This window comes from Lynx rufus, unplaced genomic scaffold (genome assembly GCF_022079265.1).
Source record: "Lynx rufus isolate CCGP_SWC_20201006 ecotype Redwood Valley unplaced genomic scaffold, mLynRuf1.p SCAF_18, whole genome shotgun sequence".
NCBI classification, from domain to species: Eukaryota; Metazoa; Chordata; class Mammalia; order Carnivora; family Felidae; genus Lynx; species Lynx rufus.
In genome coordinates this window covers 2,223,729-2,240,596 of record NW_025814832.1, presented here as the reverse complement: position 1 = coordinate 2,240,596, position 16,868 = coordinate 2,223,729, and the positions used below count along the sequence as shown (strand labels likewise).

General features: G+C 49.3%; 1 protein-coding gene across 5 annotated transcripts in view; it reads right to left on the bottom strand.

Moving 5' to 3' along the window:
• The window catches only part of SLC43A2 (solute carrier family 43 member 2), a 37,900-nt gene that overhangs the window by 10,597 nt on the left and 10,435 nt on the right, over positions 1-16,868 (bottom strand). For 4 of the 5 annotated variants that reach the window (XM_047080628.1, XM_047080629.1, XM_047080627.1 and 1 more), the window contains 6 exons: positions 15,899-15,954; positions 14,684-14,760; positions 2,553-2,645; positions 1,093-1,226; positions 807-1,009; positions 202-348 (listed from right to left, as the gene is read on the bottom strand). In XM_047080628.1, the coding sequence (XP_046936584.1) occupies positions 202-348; positions 807-1,009; positions 1,093-1,226; positions 2,553-2,645; positions 14,684-14,760; positions 15,899-15,954 (710 nt within the window). Of the gene's footprint in view, positions 1-201; positions 349-806; positions 1,010-1,092; positions 1,227-2,552; positions 2,646-8,664; positions 8,791-14,683; positions 14,761-15,898; positions 15,955-16,868 lie in introns of those variants that run through there. The other variant, XM_047080631.1, reaches the window with a different exon arrangement.

Sequence of the window (16,868 nt, the reverse complement as noted above, 5' to 3'; positions counted from 1 at the left end):
AAATTCTAATGGCAACGGGAGAGAACAGTGGGGGCCGGCTGGGGTGAAATGGCTCTCATCAGCAGTGAATCCTTCGGAGCCTGCCATTTTCCGGACTAGTATCTTCCAGGCGGTGGGCTTAACCTCAGGCGGGTAGGAATGAGCACGGATCGCGGGGTGCCCTCTTGTGGGGAAGTGCATCGAGGTCGGGGGGCCACCTACCTACATCCTGATCACCGCTGACCAGGAACTTGAGGATATTGTTCATGGCGCCCATGTAGAAGATGAGCCGTAGCTGTGTGATGCACATGGTGACCAGGCTGAGCAGCAGGATGGGGCTGAACACGCTGTGCATGAAGGAGGGGGCCGCTGCGGGGAGAAGACCAGGGGTGCTCAGGAGAACCGACGCCCCTACCCGCCACCCCCCCCGCTGGCCCACAGCCTACCCACCGTCCAGGGGAAGCCTGATTTGCTGACCAGATCACCCTATGCTGGATGCAGGGATGGGCCTGGGGGAGGTTAAATGTGTGGGTGCTGGACTTGGGTCACCCAGGTGTGTGAAGTGAGTTGGAAGAATCCCTTCCCCATTCTGGGCCTCAGTGTGCTCATCTGTCAGCCCGGGTGCAGGGTGCTGCCTGCCCTCTGGGGATCAAGTGGGAATTAAGTGAGATGGCACCCACGAAGCCCTCAGTTGCTGCTGGCCCCAGTGAAGGGGTTTCCGGGATGGGTTGGCCGCCTCCTCCCCGCCGCCGAGGTGCGGGTTTGGGTGCAGGCGGCCCCGCCAACGTCCTAGGCAGGCCCTGAAGGTGAGGTCATGAGGCAGGTACCTGCGGTGTCTGGCTGGCACTTCACCTCCAGGTCAATGGTGGACAGGCACAGCTTATGGCCCTCCTGCAGTGCCGCTTGCTCCTTGCTGCTCCTCATGGAGCTGCCCACGCTGAGGCGGCGCCCCACCGTGGTCACCTGCTTGTAGAACTGCTTCCCTGTGATCTTGTGGTCAAAGCCCAGCCAGCTGAACTTGATCTTCACCCTGGAGGCCACAGGAGAGTGTCCATCGGTGCTGCCCAGGACCCTGGCCAGGGCGGGGGTGGGGCAGACGGCACATCCACTTACGAGTAGTCCATGTCCTCAGGCCCTGGGAAAGGCTCCAGGGGCCAGTTCAAGAAGCAGTTGAGGAAAACCAATCCGGAGCAGCCGGCCCAGACCACGAGGATGATGATGAAGGAGGCACCAAAGTCGTAGATGACCTGACAGGCACAATGGGGTAGGTGCAGGGCCAGGGGGCAGAGTTAGCGGAGGGAAGCCACGGCAGGTGGCGGGCATCTGTCAGCCCTGCTCTTCCTGTGCTGAGCTGCATAAGGAGGCACGTCGTTAACCTCCTGTGCCTCCAACTTGGACCACATGTCACCTCCCTGGAGAGGCCTTCCCTGACTGCTTCCGTCACTGTCACCTCACAAGTTCACAGTGAACAGCCCTGGCTGAGATTACTGACTTCTTGATTACTTTCCTAGTCCGTTACTAGTCCAGCTCCTTGAGAACGGGAACCTGCTAGCCTTGTTCACGGATGTGCCTTGAAGGGTGCACGTGGCAGGTGCCCCAGACACCCAACAAGCAGATGGATGTCTCACTTTGCTCCTCTCTGAAATGGGCATAACACTGTCCTGTAGCCTCAAGGAGCTGCAGGTGTGATCCCCAGAGTGCTCAGTACAGGGCCTGGCAGGTGGGAAGCCTGCTGAGCAAGCATATTAGTCGTTGTTGTCACTGTTACCATTTATTTCCAGCACAAGAGTCGCCAGCATCCTGGCAGACAGCCGCCCAGCTCTCCAGGGAGGGGACCAGTGGTTAGACAGCAAGAAGAGTGGAGGAGGAACTTGTAGACTTCTCCACACTCCGGAAGGGTGAGAACGCCTAGGAGGCCACAGCATGGCTGGCTCCACACCCTCCAGGTACCTTGATTCCCCAGAGGCCAGCCCGCGTCTATGACTCCTCCTCCTAATCCATGGCCTCCCCGCCATGTATCGCAGGAAAGGGGTTTTGATTTGGTGCTGAGACCACAGGTGGGACAAGCCCCTTTCGAAGACTTGGCAGGGGCAACAGTATTTGGAGCGGGTGCCGGGGCTGACAGACTGTGAGGCGTTTGCTTCCTCCTGACCCTGCGTGACTTCCACGGGCTCAGAATCCTGCCTGGGAGGGAAACAGCTGAACCAACTTAGCCAAGAGCAGCGCTCTGGCTAATGAGGAGTAACAGCCCAACAACAACAGACCTGGGGGTGGGGTGACCTGGGACAAACTCACCCATCCCTCTTCTCTACCCCAGCCCAGAAATGCAAAGGCGGCCTGCGGTAACACCCTGTGTGATATGCTTGAGTTTTCCGTCTCCCATGGCTCAGTGGTTTTCTTTTCTTACTCTTGTGGTGGCCAGGTGCATCCTCCCAGGTGTGGGTGGTGGGGAGGGGGAGGGGCGAACCCCAGAACCCACAATTACTTCCCTCTTCAGAGGAGGCTGAAAGAGCCTTGGGAGAGGGCTCTGCTCAGACATTAGGACAGGAGGGTGAGGCTGGTCACACCCTCACCTTGATTCCTGGGAAGGTGACTGCTGAGGAGGCATAGGATCCAATCATCAAGGCAATAAACGTGGACCGAAGGTCACCAAACATGTTGGGTAGCTGAAAGACAAGAAGCAAGGGAGACCTGCTGAGGGAATGGGCAGCGGACTGGTGGGGGAGGCGTGGGGGAAGGAATCAAGGTATCCTCAGGTTCCATTTCTTATCAGCTCTCCTTCCTGTGTCATTGAGGGGGTGGTGTGGGGAGTGGGTAATTACGGCTTTTCATCTGGGACTTAGTTTGATAAGGGGAGGGGAGATTAATGCAGAACTCGGAGACCGGGTCAGACTCTGAGCTGTTGGACTTCCTGGCTGGTGAGTGTCCCTCCTCTTTGCTCATGCCAGGAGCCTCTGCGTCTTTGCAGGGTTTCATTGAGATGCCAGCGAGCAAAGTCGGGAGCCTCAGGCATCCCTCAAAGGGAGAAAGCCTGTTAAAAATAAGAATCTATTTGGGGATGAGAGTGTCACTGTATACATAAAAATATCAGTGTCCCAGAAGGACCAGATGTCAGCAAAAGCTGCTTTTGGTTCTAAGACAGTAGGCTTCTGGAAGGTGCCAATCTGAATTCTACAGTTCCTCAGGGCTGACAGGGGAGCCAGCCTAGTCTGGGATTCCTGCTTCTGGTTTCTAAGTGCAAGGAGAGCCCTCCCTCTCCATCTCACATTTTACCCCAGTGATGGGCATCGGAGGAGACCAATGGCAAGAAAGACTCATTCTCTTGTCCCGGCGAGGTCGCTCACACACCTCCTATCAGCTCATTCTGGGCCTACCGCCACAACTTCAAAGCTCAGACCCACCCAGCCCGCGATTCTACACAAATCCAGGCACAGTAAATGTGACAACACAGTCACAGAGGCAAACAGACCTAGGGCAAAGTACATCCTCCCAAACAGCCAGTTTGTATCTCCAAAGAGACGGAACTGCCATGCTGTGAAGCTCTCCCGTCCCACATCCACAGTGTCCAGAGCATCGAGATCACTCTCTGTGTAGCTATCCAACCTGCTTCACTGAATTCAGGCTGTTCATATGGACCTAATCTATGACCCCCTCTCCCATCTGTCCGGAATCACATTGGGGTTTTCTTAAACACGGAACACTGCTGCCTGGGAGCCAATCCATTGTTGCTGAGTGCAGGCAGTTTGAACTGGCCTTTCCTGCCCCTCATCATTTCTGCCTGTTTTGCCCACAATTAAAAATGAGGAAGGGACATCACCAAAATTAAAGGCTTTTGTGCTTCAAAGGGCACCAGCAAGGGGCTCCTGGGTGGCTCAGCTGGTTGAGCACGCGACTTCGGCTCAGGTCATGATCTCACGGTTTGTGAGTTCGGGCCCTGCGTTGGGCTCTGTGCCGACAGCTCAGAGCCTGGAGCCTGCTTCGGATGCTGTGTCTCCCTCTCTCTGCCCGTCCCCTGCTTGCACTCTGTGTCTCTCTCTCAAAAATAAATAAACATTAAAAAATTTTTAAAAAAAAGGCACCACGAAGAAAGGGAAAAGACAATGCACAAAAGAGAGAAAACGTCTGCAAATCATACATCTGATAAGGGACATGTGTCTATACACTATGTATATATAAAAGACTCCTAAAATTCAATAATAAAAAAATAACCTATTTTTTAAATGGGCAAAAGATCTGAACAGACATTTCTCCAAAGAAGATCTACAAATGGCCAATAAGCATATGAAAATCCACTCAGTATTATTAATCTTAGGGAAATGCAAGTTGAAACCACAATGAGATATCGCTTCGTGCCCCCTAGGGTGGCTATAATAAAAAATCAAATAATAACAAATGTTGATCATATATATAGGAAATCAGAACCCTGATCCACTGCTAGTGGAAATATCAGATGGTACACAGCCACTTTGGATAAGTCTGGCAGTTCCTCAAACAGTTCAACACAGAGTTACCATATGACTTAGAAACTTCACTCCTAGGTATATACCAAAAGAAATGAAAACAAATGGACTCACAAAATTGTGGCAGCATTCAAAAAAAAAAAAAAAAAATTGGGAGGCACCTGAGTGGCTCAGTCAGTTAAGTGTCCGACTTCGGCTCAGGTCATGATCTTGCAGTCCGTGAGTCCGAGCCCCGTGTCGGGCTCTGTGCTGACACAGCTCAGAGCCTGGAGCCTGCTTTGGATTCTGTGTCCCCCTCCCCTCTCCCCCTCCCCCACTCGTGCTCTGTCTCACTCTGTCTTTCAAAAACAAATAAATGTTAAAAAAAAAATTGTGGCAGCATTCTTCACAATAACAAAGAAGGGCAAACAAGGCCAATGTCCATCAGTAGATGAATGGGTAAACAAAATGTGGTCTATTTATGCAATGGAACGTTATTGAGCCACAAGAAGAAATCAAGTACTGATACCTACTACAACATGGATGAACCCTTAGAATATTATGATAGATGAAAAAAACAAGTTACAAAAGACCACATATCGTATAACTCCATTTATACGAAATGTCTAGAATGGGCAGATCCATAGAGACAAAAAATAGATTAGTGGTTGCCCAGGGCTGGGGTAGAGGAAGCTGGGAGTGCATAGGGAGGAAATGCCAATGGGTACAGGGTTTCTATTTGGGGTGATATAATTGATTACAGTGATGGCTGCACAACTCTGAATGTACTAAAAACACTCAATTGTATACTTTAGGTGAATTGTATGGTATGTAAATTTGTCTCAACATCACTGTTAAAAAATACATGAGTAAGATACATAAGATGATTTGGGGTCCCAGGATTAAAAAGGAAAATGAATAAATCTATAGTGTATGGCCAATAAGCCATTCTATGGCATAGGGCCAGGGTGGCCATCTAGGCTCCCCTAAGAATTCCAAGCACACAAAGAGCTCTTCTTCCAGCCCTGACATAGAGTGGACCCTCTGTCCACTCAGGCTTCTCAGATAGGATCAAAGGGGGATAGAGAGCATATTGAAATTCCCCCCAGCAGGAAACAGAGGCAATGTGAATGCTCACGTGTGCCCGGGAACACCTAGGTGACTACTAAAGGTGCCTAATCTTACTCTTTGCACACCTGCTTCCCAGGTATGCTGCGGTTCAGAGGACATGCCTCTGTTCCTGAGCTCACATATTCGGGCTGCTCTGTGCTGGCTCACCCAGCAAGGCAACCTTGCAGCGGAGGCATTTCTGGGGTCATATCCGCCCCAGGGAGAATCCAAAGATTTGTTCTGCTTATGTGGAAGGAAGGAACTGTTCCAACCTGGGATGCTGGGATGCCACCCCAGCCATGGGAAATATAGGAAGAAAGGGATCAAAGAGGCCTTGGAACCGAACCAGAAGAGCGCATGGAGGCCAAGCGCCCGGTACAGGAAAGGCTACTTGGTACAAAGTCAAGCCAGAAAAACACTCTTGTTGCCTGTAGTCACCTTGAAGCACAAAAAGGTATCTCCCAACTCTTCAACAGGGCTGGGAATACTCTTAAAAAGGAGACAGCTTACTAGCTAGCCTTTTTCCTTCTTAAGCTCAAGTTTGCCTTAATCCTAACCTAGGCTAGAGGCCAACAGAACAATGGACTCGGGCTAGCATACAACCCTGGCCTGATCTTCTGGAGTCTTCTCCCCAGAAAAGATTCAGGAATAACAGGAAGCTGAGAAAGAGGACTGACTTCCCATCTGCCCATGGATGAGGCCCTTGCCCTCATACCTAGACAAGGACAGTGGCTTTTTAGCTGCCCAACTTCTCCCTGCCTAGAACACTCTTAGCGACACCAAGAAAATTTGCCCCAACGTGTTATTTCGGTCAGTAGGGTGATACCTAGGGGGAGTATAGCCTCAGGTCAAACCGTACTACACAGTGTTCTCACCAACACCTATATCCTTTATTTTAAATTAGGGTTATTTTTTTCTGATTACAAAAGTAATGTATGTTCATTGTAAAACATTTGGAACAAAGTATACATAAAGAAAGAATAAAATAAAAATCCCCCTGATATACCCATTAACTATTTTTTATATATTTCCCATTAACCTTTGTCTTATAAATAACTGTAGCTTTTAAACAAAACTGGGATCATATGCTACATGTCGTTCTACAATTTTTCCCTTTTACTTGATATAGTATGTTTTCTTACTTTTTAAATTTATTTAAGATTTTTAATTTTATTATTATTATTTTTTTAACTTTTAAGTAATCTCTACACCCAACATGGGGCTCGAACTCACAACTCTGAGATCAAAAATTGCATGCTCCACTGACTGAGCCAGCCAGGCACCCCTATAAACGCTTTCTAACTTAGTATTCACCTTCAACATAATTTGTAATGACTGTCTGGTATTTCCTTATCTGGATGGTCTATAATTTATGCAACCACTTCTCTGATGTTGGAATTCAAGTCCTTTTTAATTAACATTCTTAAAGATAAGCCTATGTGCACATAGCTATTATTCCCTTAAGGTAAATTCCCAAAAGTAGAATCATTAGGCAAAAGGGAATACACATTCTTAAGTTTTTGTGATATCCTGTGCCAAACTGCCCTCCAGAAAGTTACACCAATTGGTAACTCCCACCAGAAGCACAGTAGAGTGTCTATTTCACTGTATCCACTCTGGCATTTCGTGTTATTTTTAATATTTGCCACTTTACCAACATCCTTGTTTTAAAATCCATTTCTTTGTGTATATGGATGAAATGAATGAGTAATATTTGCTTCAAAATAGTCTGGATGGTGGGTAGAGACAGGAACAAAGCAAGGCTGGTTGTGAGCTGATAATTGTTGAAGTTCAAGATGGGCACATGGGATCATTATACTATTCTAATACCATGTATATATTTAAATTTTTCCATGACTAAAAAACGAAATTAAAAAATGTACATTTATTGATTACTAATGACTTTCAACATTTTCTATAATTTTTAAAATCAGCCATTTATATTCCTCACTTGTCCTTTTCTCCTATGAGGATGTTAATCTTTTTATATTGATTTCGTATAGGCTCTTTATATATTAAAGACAGTTACGGTTTGCCCATAGAGTGCAGGTATATTTTCCTAGTTTGTCATTTAACTTCTTAGTTACTTTACCTTCTTCTTAGTTCATGGTGTTCTTTTGATCAACAGAAGTATTTAAATAGGTAGTCAAAGTGTGTGTCAGCTTTTAGGGCCTACGTAGCATTTCTGTCAGATGAAATCTCTCCGAAAAGAACATCAAGGGTGACCTTGACCAATGAACCCCAAAGTACAAACATCCTGACAATGTCAATGTGTGGTCACAAAAGAATAGCAAGCACAGGAGAAAAGAGGGTTTCCCTGAGGACGCTAATTATTTTTTAAATGTTAATACTAATTGTGTTTTTCCTTTAAGCCACTTCCTTCCCTTCCTCCTAAAGCTGTCATGCCTGCCAGGAGATTTTCCCCATTTGCCATGCCCAGAAGCAGCTTGATTAGATGATTTTTCTTATTATTAAGTAATAATATATAATAATATGGCATAATTATATTAGTATAATAGCATATAATAATAAGACAATAGTATTATCATAACAGCAATGATTTTTAATACCTACTATAGGTATTATCTTAAAAACCCTCAAAACAACCTTCCAAGGTAGGTTCCAAGGGTCACTTTTTACACTCACTTATCGGGTATAAAACTCTAGGATTAGAAAAGTTGAGGGACACCCTCAAACCGGTAAGGGTCAAATTTGGGATTAAGCAGTTCAAGCTTCCGTGCATAGCCACTGGACTACTCTGCCTCTTGGAAATCTGAGTTTGGCCCCCAGGGCAATTACCATCACCTCTCAAGCTTCTTTTTTTTTAATTTTTTTTTAACGTTTTTTTAAATTTATTTTTGAGACAGGGAGAGACAGAGCATGAACAGGGGAGGGTCAGAGAGAGGGAGACACAGAATCTGAAACAGGCTCCAGGCTCTGAGTTGTCAGCACAGAGCCCGACGCGGGGCTTGAACTCACAGACCGAGAGATCATGACCTGAACCGAAGTCGGCCACTTAACTGACTGAGCCACCCAGGCGCCCCTCAAGCTTCTATTTGTTCCTTATTAAGCACTCTGTCTGCTCTCCCCACTAGAGTTTTTTTTACGTCCCTTCTGATGCTCCTTTTGGACCTACCTGCCCCTTCCCTCCTCTTGACCTCCCATGGTCCAGGGCCACACCTTCAAGTAGACTTGCACTTGCCCTTGGACTTTCTCCTATTTCATCCTCATGTCTGTCTCCTCCCATTCTGGTCTCCTCCTCCCTCCCACCCTCTCCCTCCTTCTGGCTCCAAATGACCTCATCTGCACATAATGGCTACTCAGAAGCCCTGATGATGGAGTGATGGCTGGGCACTGAGCAGAGTGCCTTAGTGTGGGCCTCAAGCGCTAGGTGGAGAGGGAAGAACGAGCTCTTCTGCCAAGTAGGAAGCTGGAGCCAGGCTACAATGACAGACGACAGGGGAAAACACTCAGCAGGAGCGGTTTCCTGATTCTGGATTCACAACTGCACTCACAGGTGGGGAGCGCAGGCCCCCTCCCCAGGCTCTGGGTGCTTCCCATAACCACTTCTGCTGTCTCTGCAAGGGCTGGGGCTGGAATAGCTCGCGGGGCAGAACCCACGGCCTAGCTCACTCGGGGATACCAGTGGTGACTCATTCTCAGCCCCGTGGCTGCACTGTAAACAGGCCCTGGCTCTGTGACCTTCCCAGAGGGGAAAACAGCAGCTGCAGGCAGCCCTCCCCTGGAGTTCTGGCCACAGAACATGGCTACTGGACAAGAGGACCCAGAGGCCTAGGCTCTGTGATGGTGAGGACTGGCTAGCGTCCTTGCAGGACCTTAAGATGCCTCTCTACTCAGGGGCCCCAAAGACAGGCCTTGGCTGGCAGGCAGGGACAGAAGGACCACCGTATAGCCCCTGGAACTGACTTTCCAAATCCATGGTCCCCCAAGCCCACCAGCTAAGGGTGCACCCTGGCCCTCAGGGAAAAGACACAAGGCCCCTTCCAGAGGTGGCTGGTGTACACACCCAGAGCCCTGTACAACTTGTATAGGCCGGGATCCAGGTACCAGTCTGGACAAGCAGACTCAGCAAAGCTAGGCTATTTCCTAACCCCAAACAACCGGGCAGCTCCAAGCACACACTGCCAGGAAAAGGTCCTTGTGGTCACCTTTCCGCTTCAGTGCTGTAGGGGTGGGGAGGAGGGGTTCCACTCCCGAAACCACCTCATTTGCCTTCCCAGCCAGGGCCAGCCCTGCCGATGCCTCCACTACACCTTCTGTTCACCCCCAAACATGTCACATGGTGAACAAATTCATAAGGCAGAACTCTCGGATGGGTGAATTTTTTCCAGGTCGGTGGCGATCAGCTGGTTAGTGGGCTCTCAAGGCCCGGGATAGAAGCTAAAAGACAGAGCTGGCTCCGGGCACTGAAAGTCCTGCTCACCTGGCACTTTGGGCTCCCAAAGTGGGCTCCCAGAGAGCTGGCTGGGGTGCTGTGGGGATTTTCTCCTGGTGGTAGAAATGGGCCAGCTGAGCAGCAATGCCGAATTCCCATCCCCCCACCAGGGGGCACATGCTTCACTGCTGTGCCCGATTCCTTTGCCTCACCTCTTCTTGGTGTTTAAAGAGGGATATTTATTCTCTTCTCCTCAAACTCTAGTCCCAACTCCCATGGGACCATTTCTTCCTCAGATTTAAAGTCAGACTTCAATGAATCAAATAGGAAAAGCCCACAGAGAAATTTTTCATTAAGGAGCCTGACAACAGTTTGGAACCACTTTGCTGTAAGGTTTCCAGCTCAGAGCCCACTCCCGCCGACAGGGACAGGGGGCAGAGTAATGAAGTGGAAAAGATATGTTCACAATGTTGGTCGCATCTGCTCCCATCTCTAAGCAACCCCGGGCCCTGGATCGCAGGGTGGCAACCCAAAGATGCCGCCTCAGCCGCCGGCCGGTATTTACACTCCAGCCAATGAAGCGAGTTAAAGGGTTGTACAAACGCTAGACATTGGGCAAACAGACCAAAGTGTTCTGTCCAGATGTCCAGCGGGAAGGCTGGGCTCTGCACCTCGGGGAGTGCTCTGTTCCCATGGAATGACCTCACCCTCCCCTGAGGATGTCACGAGGTTCAGGCCCTCTGCTGTGGGGACCCAGGAAAGTCAGTTCTGGTTGTCGGCAGCCCACGGGCATGGGATTTCAGTCTTGCCCTTTGGAGCCTCCGCTCTGGAAGGAAGGATCACCCAGGAGTACAGGCCTCTCAGGCACTATTGACCATCTCGCCCTGGCCTGTGGGGAAAAGGCATTTTGCCAACTTTGGGGCCTCTTCTCCACCAATGGGGTGACCGCTCACAGCTCCTGGTCATTTTTATTTATACCACAGCCCATACTACACAAAACTTCTTAGAACTCAGAAAGTCCCCAAATTAGCATTTCTATGGCAACACATTCCCCCAAATTCCCAGGTTATCACAGAGTGATTATCCACGGCCCCAAAGAAGTGATAGGAGATTTGATTTAGGAAGTTCCTAAAGGCGACCCTAAAGACTCCTTTGTCCCCCAAATTAGAACATGGGTGGGAGACAAAACAGAAAGTGCGGTTGTGCTGCTAGCTTGGCGTCTTTGGGGGGCAATGTTGGCAGTTCTGCTTTTTAAAGGCCTGGGCTGTGTCAGAAAGAGATTGAGCTCTGCTCAGCAGAAGCCTCGGCCAGCCCTAAAACATTGCCCAAGAGCTCTGGCTCTGTCCTCACTGACCTGCTTCTCATTCCCCTTTTGGGGTCTATTCTGGAAAGGACAGCCACAAGAGCCCCCATCTGAGACCACATGGGACAAGAGAATGCCCACTGAGATCCCTCGGGCCAGGGGCAGTAGTGGAGGCGGGGAATGACTTAGAAAGTGTTTAGGGAGTTGGCCCATGTATCTAGGAGGGGGATCAGTAGGATGGGGGTGAGGGGATGAGGGGGTGAGGGCAACACCTGCCTTCTGACAAGGAATAGTAACTGAGCAGCTTCTTGGCGCCCTGCACCAAAGCTTGTAAAGCGCCCGACAGTATGTATTTTAGGTTTTGCAGGCCATATAGTCTCTGTACAACTCCCTCATTCTGCCCCTACAGCACAAAGGCAGCCACGGACAATAGTAAACAAGTGGGCACAGCTATGTTCCAATAAAAACTTTGTTTACAATCTGCACCCCACACTGTAGAGGCCTCTTTTAGGCAACAGGCTTGAGCAATGGAAACCTGAGTAAGGGAAAAGGGCGCACGGTGACCACTGGGCTGAGTACAAACAGGCCCATTAGGTGACCCACCTCAAAATAGCCATAACTCCCAGCTGACCAATGGGCCACTTACAACTGGGCACAGGTGCCGAAGAAGGAGCATACATTCCCATAACTCCTCACTCCCCACCTTAACTACAGCCCCCCACCACTGCCTCCTGGCAGATGTCTCTCCTTGGCTGTTCACCCACCGCTCCCTAGCAGTGTATTCAATAAACTCCCATCTCCTTTGTTCTGCCTTGGGTGAATTCTTTCCCTGCCCTCGCCTCCGGCTTCCACCTGGCCTCTACCTGATCGGTTGCCCCACACCCAGCAGTGGTCTGGATTTGGCCTAGGGGCAGCAGTGTGCTAACCCCTGCTCTAGACACAAGAATGGAGACCTTAGGAGACAAGCCACCAGCCTCCCTTAAACAGACAGCTGCTAACCAAACGCTTTAGGTAACAATCAGATGGTTTTCTTGCCTGGTCACTCTGTATCCTCTGTACCTTTGACCTCCCAGTGGGCGGGTGAGGAGCCAATGGGAGTGCTCCCGCTACAGTGCTTTTGGACTGTGAGTGCTTTTGGTCTGTGTTAGCACACAGACCTGTTAGAGGCTGATGAGGGCAACAGACCCTCCCGCAGAGAAACGCACACACAATTTGCTTGCATACAACTTTAAGGGGGTGTACGGTCCTCCTTAAGTTTATTCATGATCACCCGGAGGCCTCAAAACCCTAGGGGAAGATCCCTCGCTCACTCCAAAAAGAGAGCTAATTTTTTTTTTATATACAAAAGAGCTCTTACAAAACACTTAAAAAAGATCAACAACCCTGTAGAAAAACAGACAAATCGCACAAAGAAGCAATTCACAGAATACAAAAGATCACAAAAAAAGTGGTGGAAAGATGTTCTGCCTCGTAAACAATTAAAGGCAAATTAAAAAAAAAATCATGGTATATCATTTTCACCAGATCAGACTGGCTAATGTTTAAAAGACTAATAACAGGGCACAGGAAGGGGTGTGGAGAAAGGGCCACTCTTACTCCTGCCGGTCCACCAGAACCAGTATGGGGAAGACCAGCAATCCCACTTCTGGGAGTTTATTTTACAGAAATATACATACGGGGGTGTGCACCTTAGCATCATCATAAATCAGAAAGATTGGGGACCTGGGGCGCCTGGGTGGCTCTGTCGGTTAAGCATCCGACTTTGGCTCAGGTCATGATCTCACGGTCCGTGAGTTCGAGCCCCGCGTCGGGCTCTGTGCTGACCGCTCAGAGCCTGGAGCCTGTTTCGGATTCTGTGTCTCCCTCTCTCTCTGACCCTCCCCCATTCATGCTCTGGCTCTCTCTGTCTCAAATATAAATAAACGTTAAAAAAAAAAATTTAAGAAAAAAAACAGAAATAAAAATGCACAAAAGAGTACAGAGTAAATCTCCCTCCTGTCACAGAGGGCAAGGCAAGCAGAGTTCCCAGATTTGTGCATGTCACCCACACCCGAGTTGTCACCCACACCCTGAGCATCCCACATACACAGCCCTGTGCTGTGCCTTTCTCACCCAACACAGATCTCTCTGAACTCCCCATTTCCATGTGCCTCCACCAGACGGTTATCCCTTCCCACCAGGACAAAGTTAATAAGGCAAAGTGAACAGGATAGGCCCTGGGCTGGGCCTGGCCATGGGCTCACAGCCTGCAGGTAGAGGGGTCATGGAGATGCCAGCTACCTATTTAAACTCCTTCCAAGAAGACCAGCAGTCCCAGGGCCCCTCAAAAGCATGACTCGACTCACTAGTAGAAAGGGAAATCAGAAACCAGAGTGCCCTGTGAATGGCGACAGTAGATATTACATCATATAAGTTTTTCACAGGGAAACTAAGGCAAGCCAGACTTTGCTGTTGGGTGGAAATCTCTCTGAGAAACGTAGTATTCTCACTTCTTTCCCATCAGCCAGCTCTGAAGGGCAAGCCTGCAGAGAGCTCCCTTCGTCTTCCTGGGGAAGACATTTTTGGTCTTCTTTGACTCTCTTTCTTTCAACCTGGACCTTCCCGCAACCACTCTCACCTCAAAAAGAAACACATTCTGTGGTGTTCCACTGCTATAGGTAAGGTAGGCGCTCAAGCATCCCAAGAAAACATCTCCCTCCTCAGGTCGGCTCGCTGTGCCCTGGCATGTAGAAAACCAAGAAGAGACGCAGCCGGGTACTCCCCTGAGTTTTCCATTCCATTCTGGACAAAGGCAATGGTGAAGGGCGAGGAGATTCCAAGGGAGGATTGTTTCTAGAGTGCACTATTAGCCAGAGTTGCCATGGAAAAGGAGAGGAAAGAAAGTGGGCAGCAGCTTTTTTCCTTCCTGCTCCTGTCTTCTCTGGGTACGTGGCTAGCGAGGTGGCTTCCTCGGTACCTAAGCCAAGATCAGAAGGCAGGGGATGGGCTCACTCCGAGAGCCGTGCTCTGCTGCCTTCAGGCCCGCCTCCGGAACCTCCCAGCCCGGGAGGCCATGACTGGCTTTGCTGCTAGGCCGCTTCATCACCAGCAGCCTCTCCTGCTTGGGATGTCCAGGCACAGGTAGGCCAACGGAAAGCAGGGCAACTGAAGCCAACAAAAGCTGCCTCAGATTCACAAGGAGATGACCAAACGAGAGAGCTTTAAAAAATCAATACTTGGGGCGCCTGGGTGGCGCAGTCGGTTAAGCGTCCGACTTCAGCCAGGTCATGATCTCGCGGTCCGTGAGTTCAAGCCCCGCGTCGGGCTCTGGGCTGATGGCTCAGAGCCTGGAGCCTGTTTCCGATTCTGTGTCTCCCTCTCTCTCTGCCCCTCCCCCATTCATGCTCTGTCTCTCTCTGTCCCAAAAAATAAATAAACGTTGAAAAAAAATTAAAAAAAAAAAAAATCAATACTTACTGTTAACGAGGTGAAAGTCATGCACATCCCACCAAAGCCATTCAGAGACAGGGCGATGAAGATGAGCACAGACAGAGCTGGAAGGAAACAGAAGGCTCATCAGCCGGGAACCACGGCTGAGCGGGAGGCCTGGCCCGCTGCCTCGCAGAGAGCAAGCAGAATGGACGACGGGCCATCGGGGGCTAGCGCCGGACACCCGGGGAGGGGGAGCTGGAACAGCCTCTTCCTCCTCACCCCCCTCCTCTTTGATTTTACAGGACTTGGACTCCTGCTGAAGGTCTGACGCCACCCCCTCCTTTCTCCATTAACCTTAGAGCAAGCCAGAGGCCCAAAGAAGCTGCTTCACCGAAACCAAAAATACGGGTCTTCAAAAATCAGTAGATGAGCCCAGCTAAGATTTTGATGAAACCCAAGTTCTATTTTGGTGTTTGTTCTGAAAGTCTTTGAAGCAACAGCTCCACCTAAACAGGGTTGGGGACCAGTTGGATTCTAAGCCATTTTTTTTAAAATGTAGGCTCTATGCCCAACATGAGGCTTGAACTCACTACCTGAGATCAAGAGTTGCACGCTCTTCTGACTGAGCCAGTCAGGTGTCCCAGCTTCTTTTTTTTTTTTTTTTAATTTTTTTTTTTTAATTGAGAGAGAGACAGACAGAGTGTGAGCAGGGGAGGGGCAGAGAGAGAGGGAGACACAGAATCCAAAGCAGGTTCCAGGCTCTGAGCTGTCAGCACAGAGCCTGAAGCGGGGCTCGAACCCACGAACCATGAGATGGTGACTTGAGCCGAAGTCGGACGCTTAACCTACCCAGCCACCTAGGCGCCCCCTTGGTGCCCCAGCTTTTAAGCCAACTTCACAGTGCTGGCCTAGGCTGCCTCAGGGGACTCCGCTCCCAACTTCTGGACACACCCCTCAGCTAGCCTGGTTCTTAGAACTTGTCTGGGGTTGGCATCAATGAGGCCATCAGGGACTGGCTTGGCTTGTGATGAGATGGGAGCACGGTACACCCCGGAGCTTCTCTCAGACGTCTGTCTGGGGGACTGCTGTCTTACCCAGCCACCCGTTTGAGATAAGTAGCTGCATGAAGGCCTAACAGGCATCCCCTCTAATTTGAGCAGTAAGGCCTGGCATGGCTTTCTAGAGCAGATGGACCTGTGAGCACCTCTGGGCACTCTCTCCCCAGTCCCTGACCAAAGAGTAGAGGAAAAGCACACTCACAGTTTGGGTTACTTGCTCCATATGCAATCAGCAAGCAGGAGACAGCAAAGCAGGCACTAAAAACAAGCAGAAATAGTACATTATTTATTATTATTGTAAATAGTGTTATTTGGAAGTATTTACCATAGGTCAGATGTTTTCAGAAAATGTATATACATTCTCTCATTTAATTTAACATTTCTAAGGAGTATAATTGGCTCCGTTTTACTCATGAAGAAAATAAAACAAAAAGAAAGAAAAAAACAAACAAACTACATTCTCAAAAGTCTCATAGCTAGGAGGTGTCTTAAACTGCAATTCAAGGCCCGAAGGCAGATCTGGTAAATACCACTATCTCCTGTGCCTTCCCCTCCCATCCTCAGACTGGAGAGGCCAAAGCTCTGAAGTGAGAGAGAGCACAATCCATTCTCCAGATTCCTCTGCCCGTCGTGCCAGGGGAGGAACAGAACCGCACTGAGCATGAGGGAGATAATGGCAGTTTCTGAGTCCTGGCTGCCTGGCTCCATCCTGGGGACAGAGGCCTCTCAAGCTCCAAAGAATGAGTGAAACTGATCCCCTACCCATGCCCTTCACGGTCACAGGCCTCACCCGTTGCAAACCACTGCCCTGCATGTGATCATTCCCAGTGGGCCTGGTCTGGGGAGGATGCTGGCCTGAGAGGGCTAGCTTCTTGGGGGACTGACCCTGAGTCTGGCAGACTGGAGCTTTACGGACCATATCAGGAAGTGCACAAGATGAACCACTGCAGTGCCGGGGGGTGATGGAAACAGGAGGACTTCTGCTTTATCACTTTTTTTTTTTTTTTTTTTGCAAAATTTTTTTAAATTTCAATTTTAGCTAGCTAACATACAGTGCAATATTGGTTTCAGGACTGGAATTCAGTGATTTTTTTTTTTTGCAATTTTTAAAAATTGAAACTTTTATCATTTTTAATCTTAGCCACTTTAATTGACTTTTTTTGTACATTCAT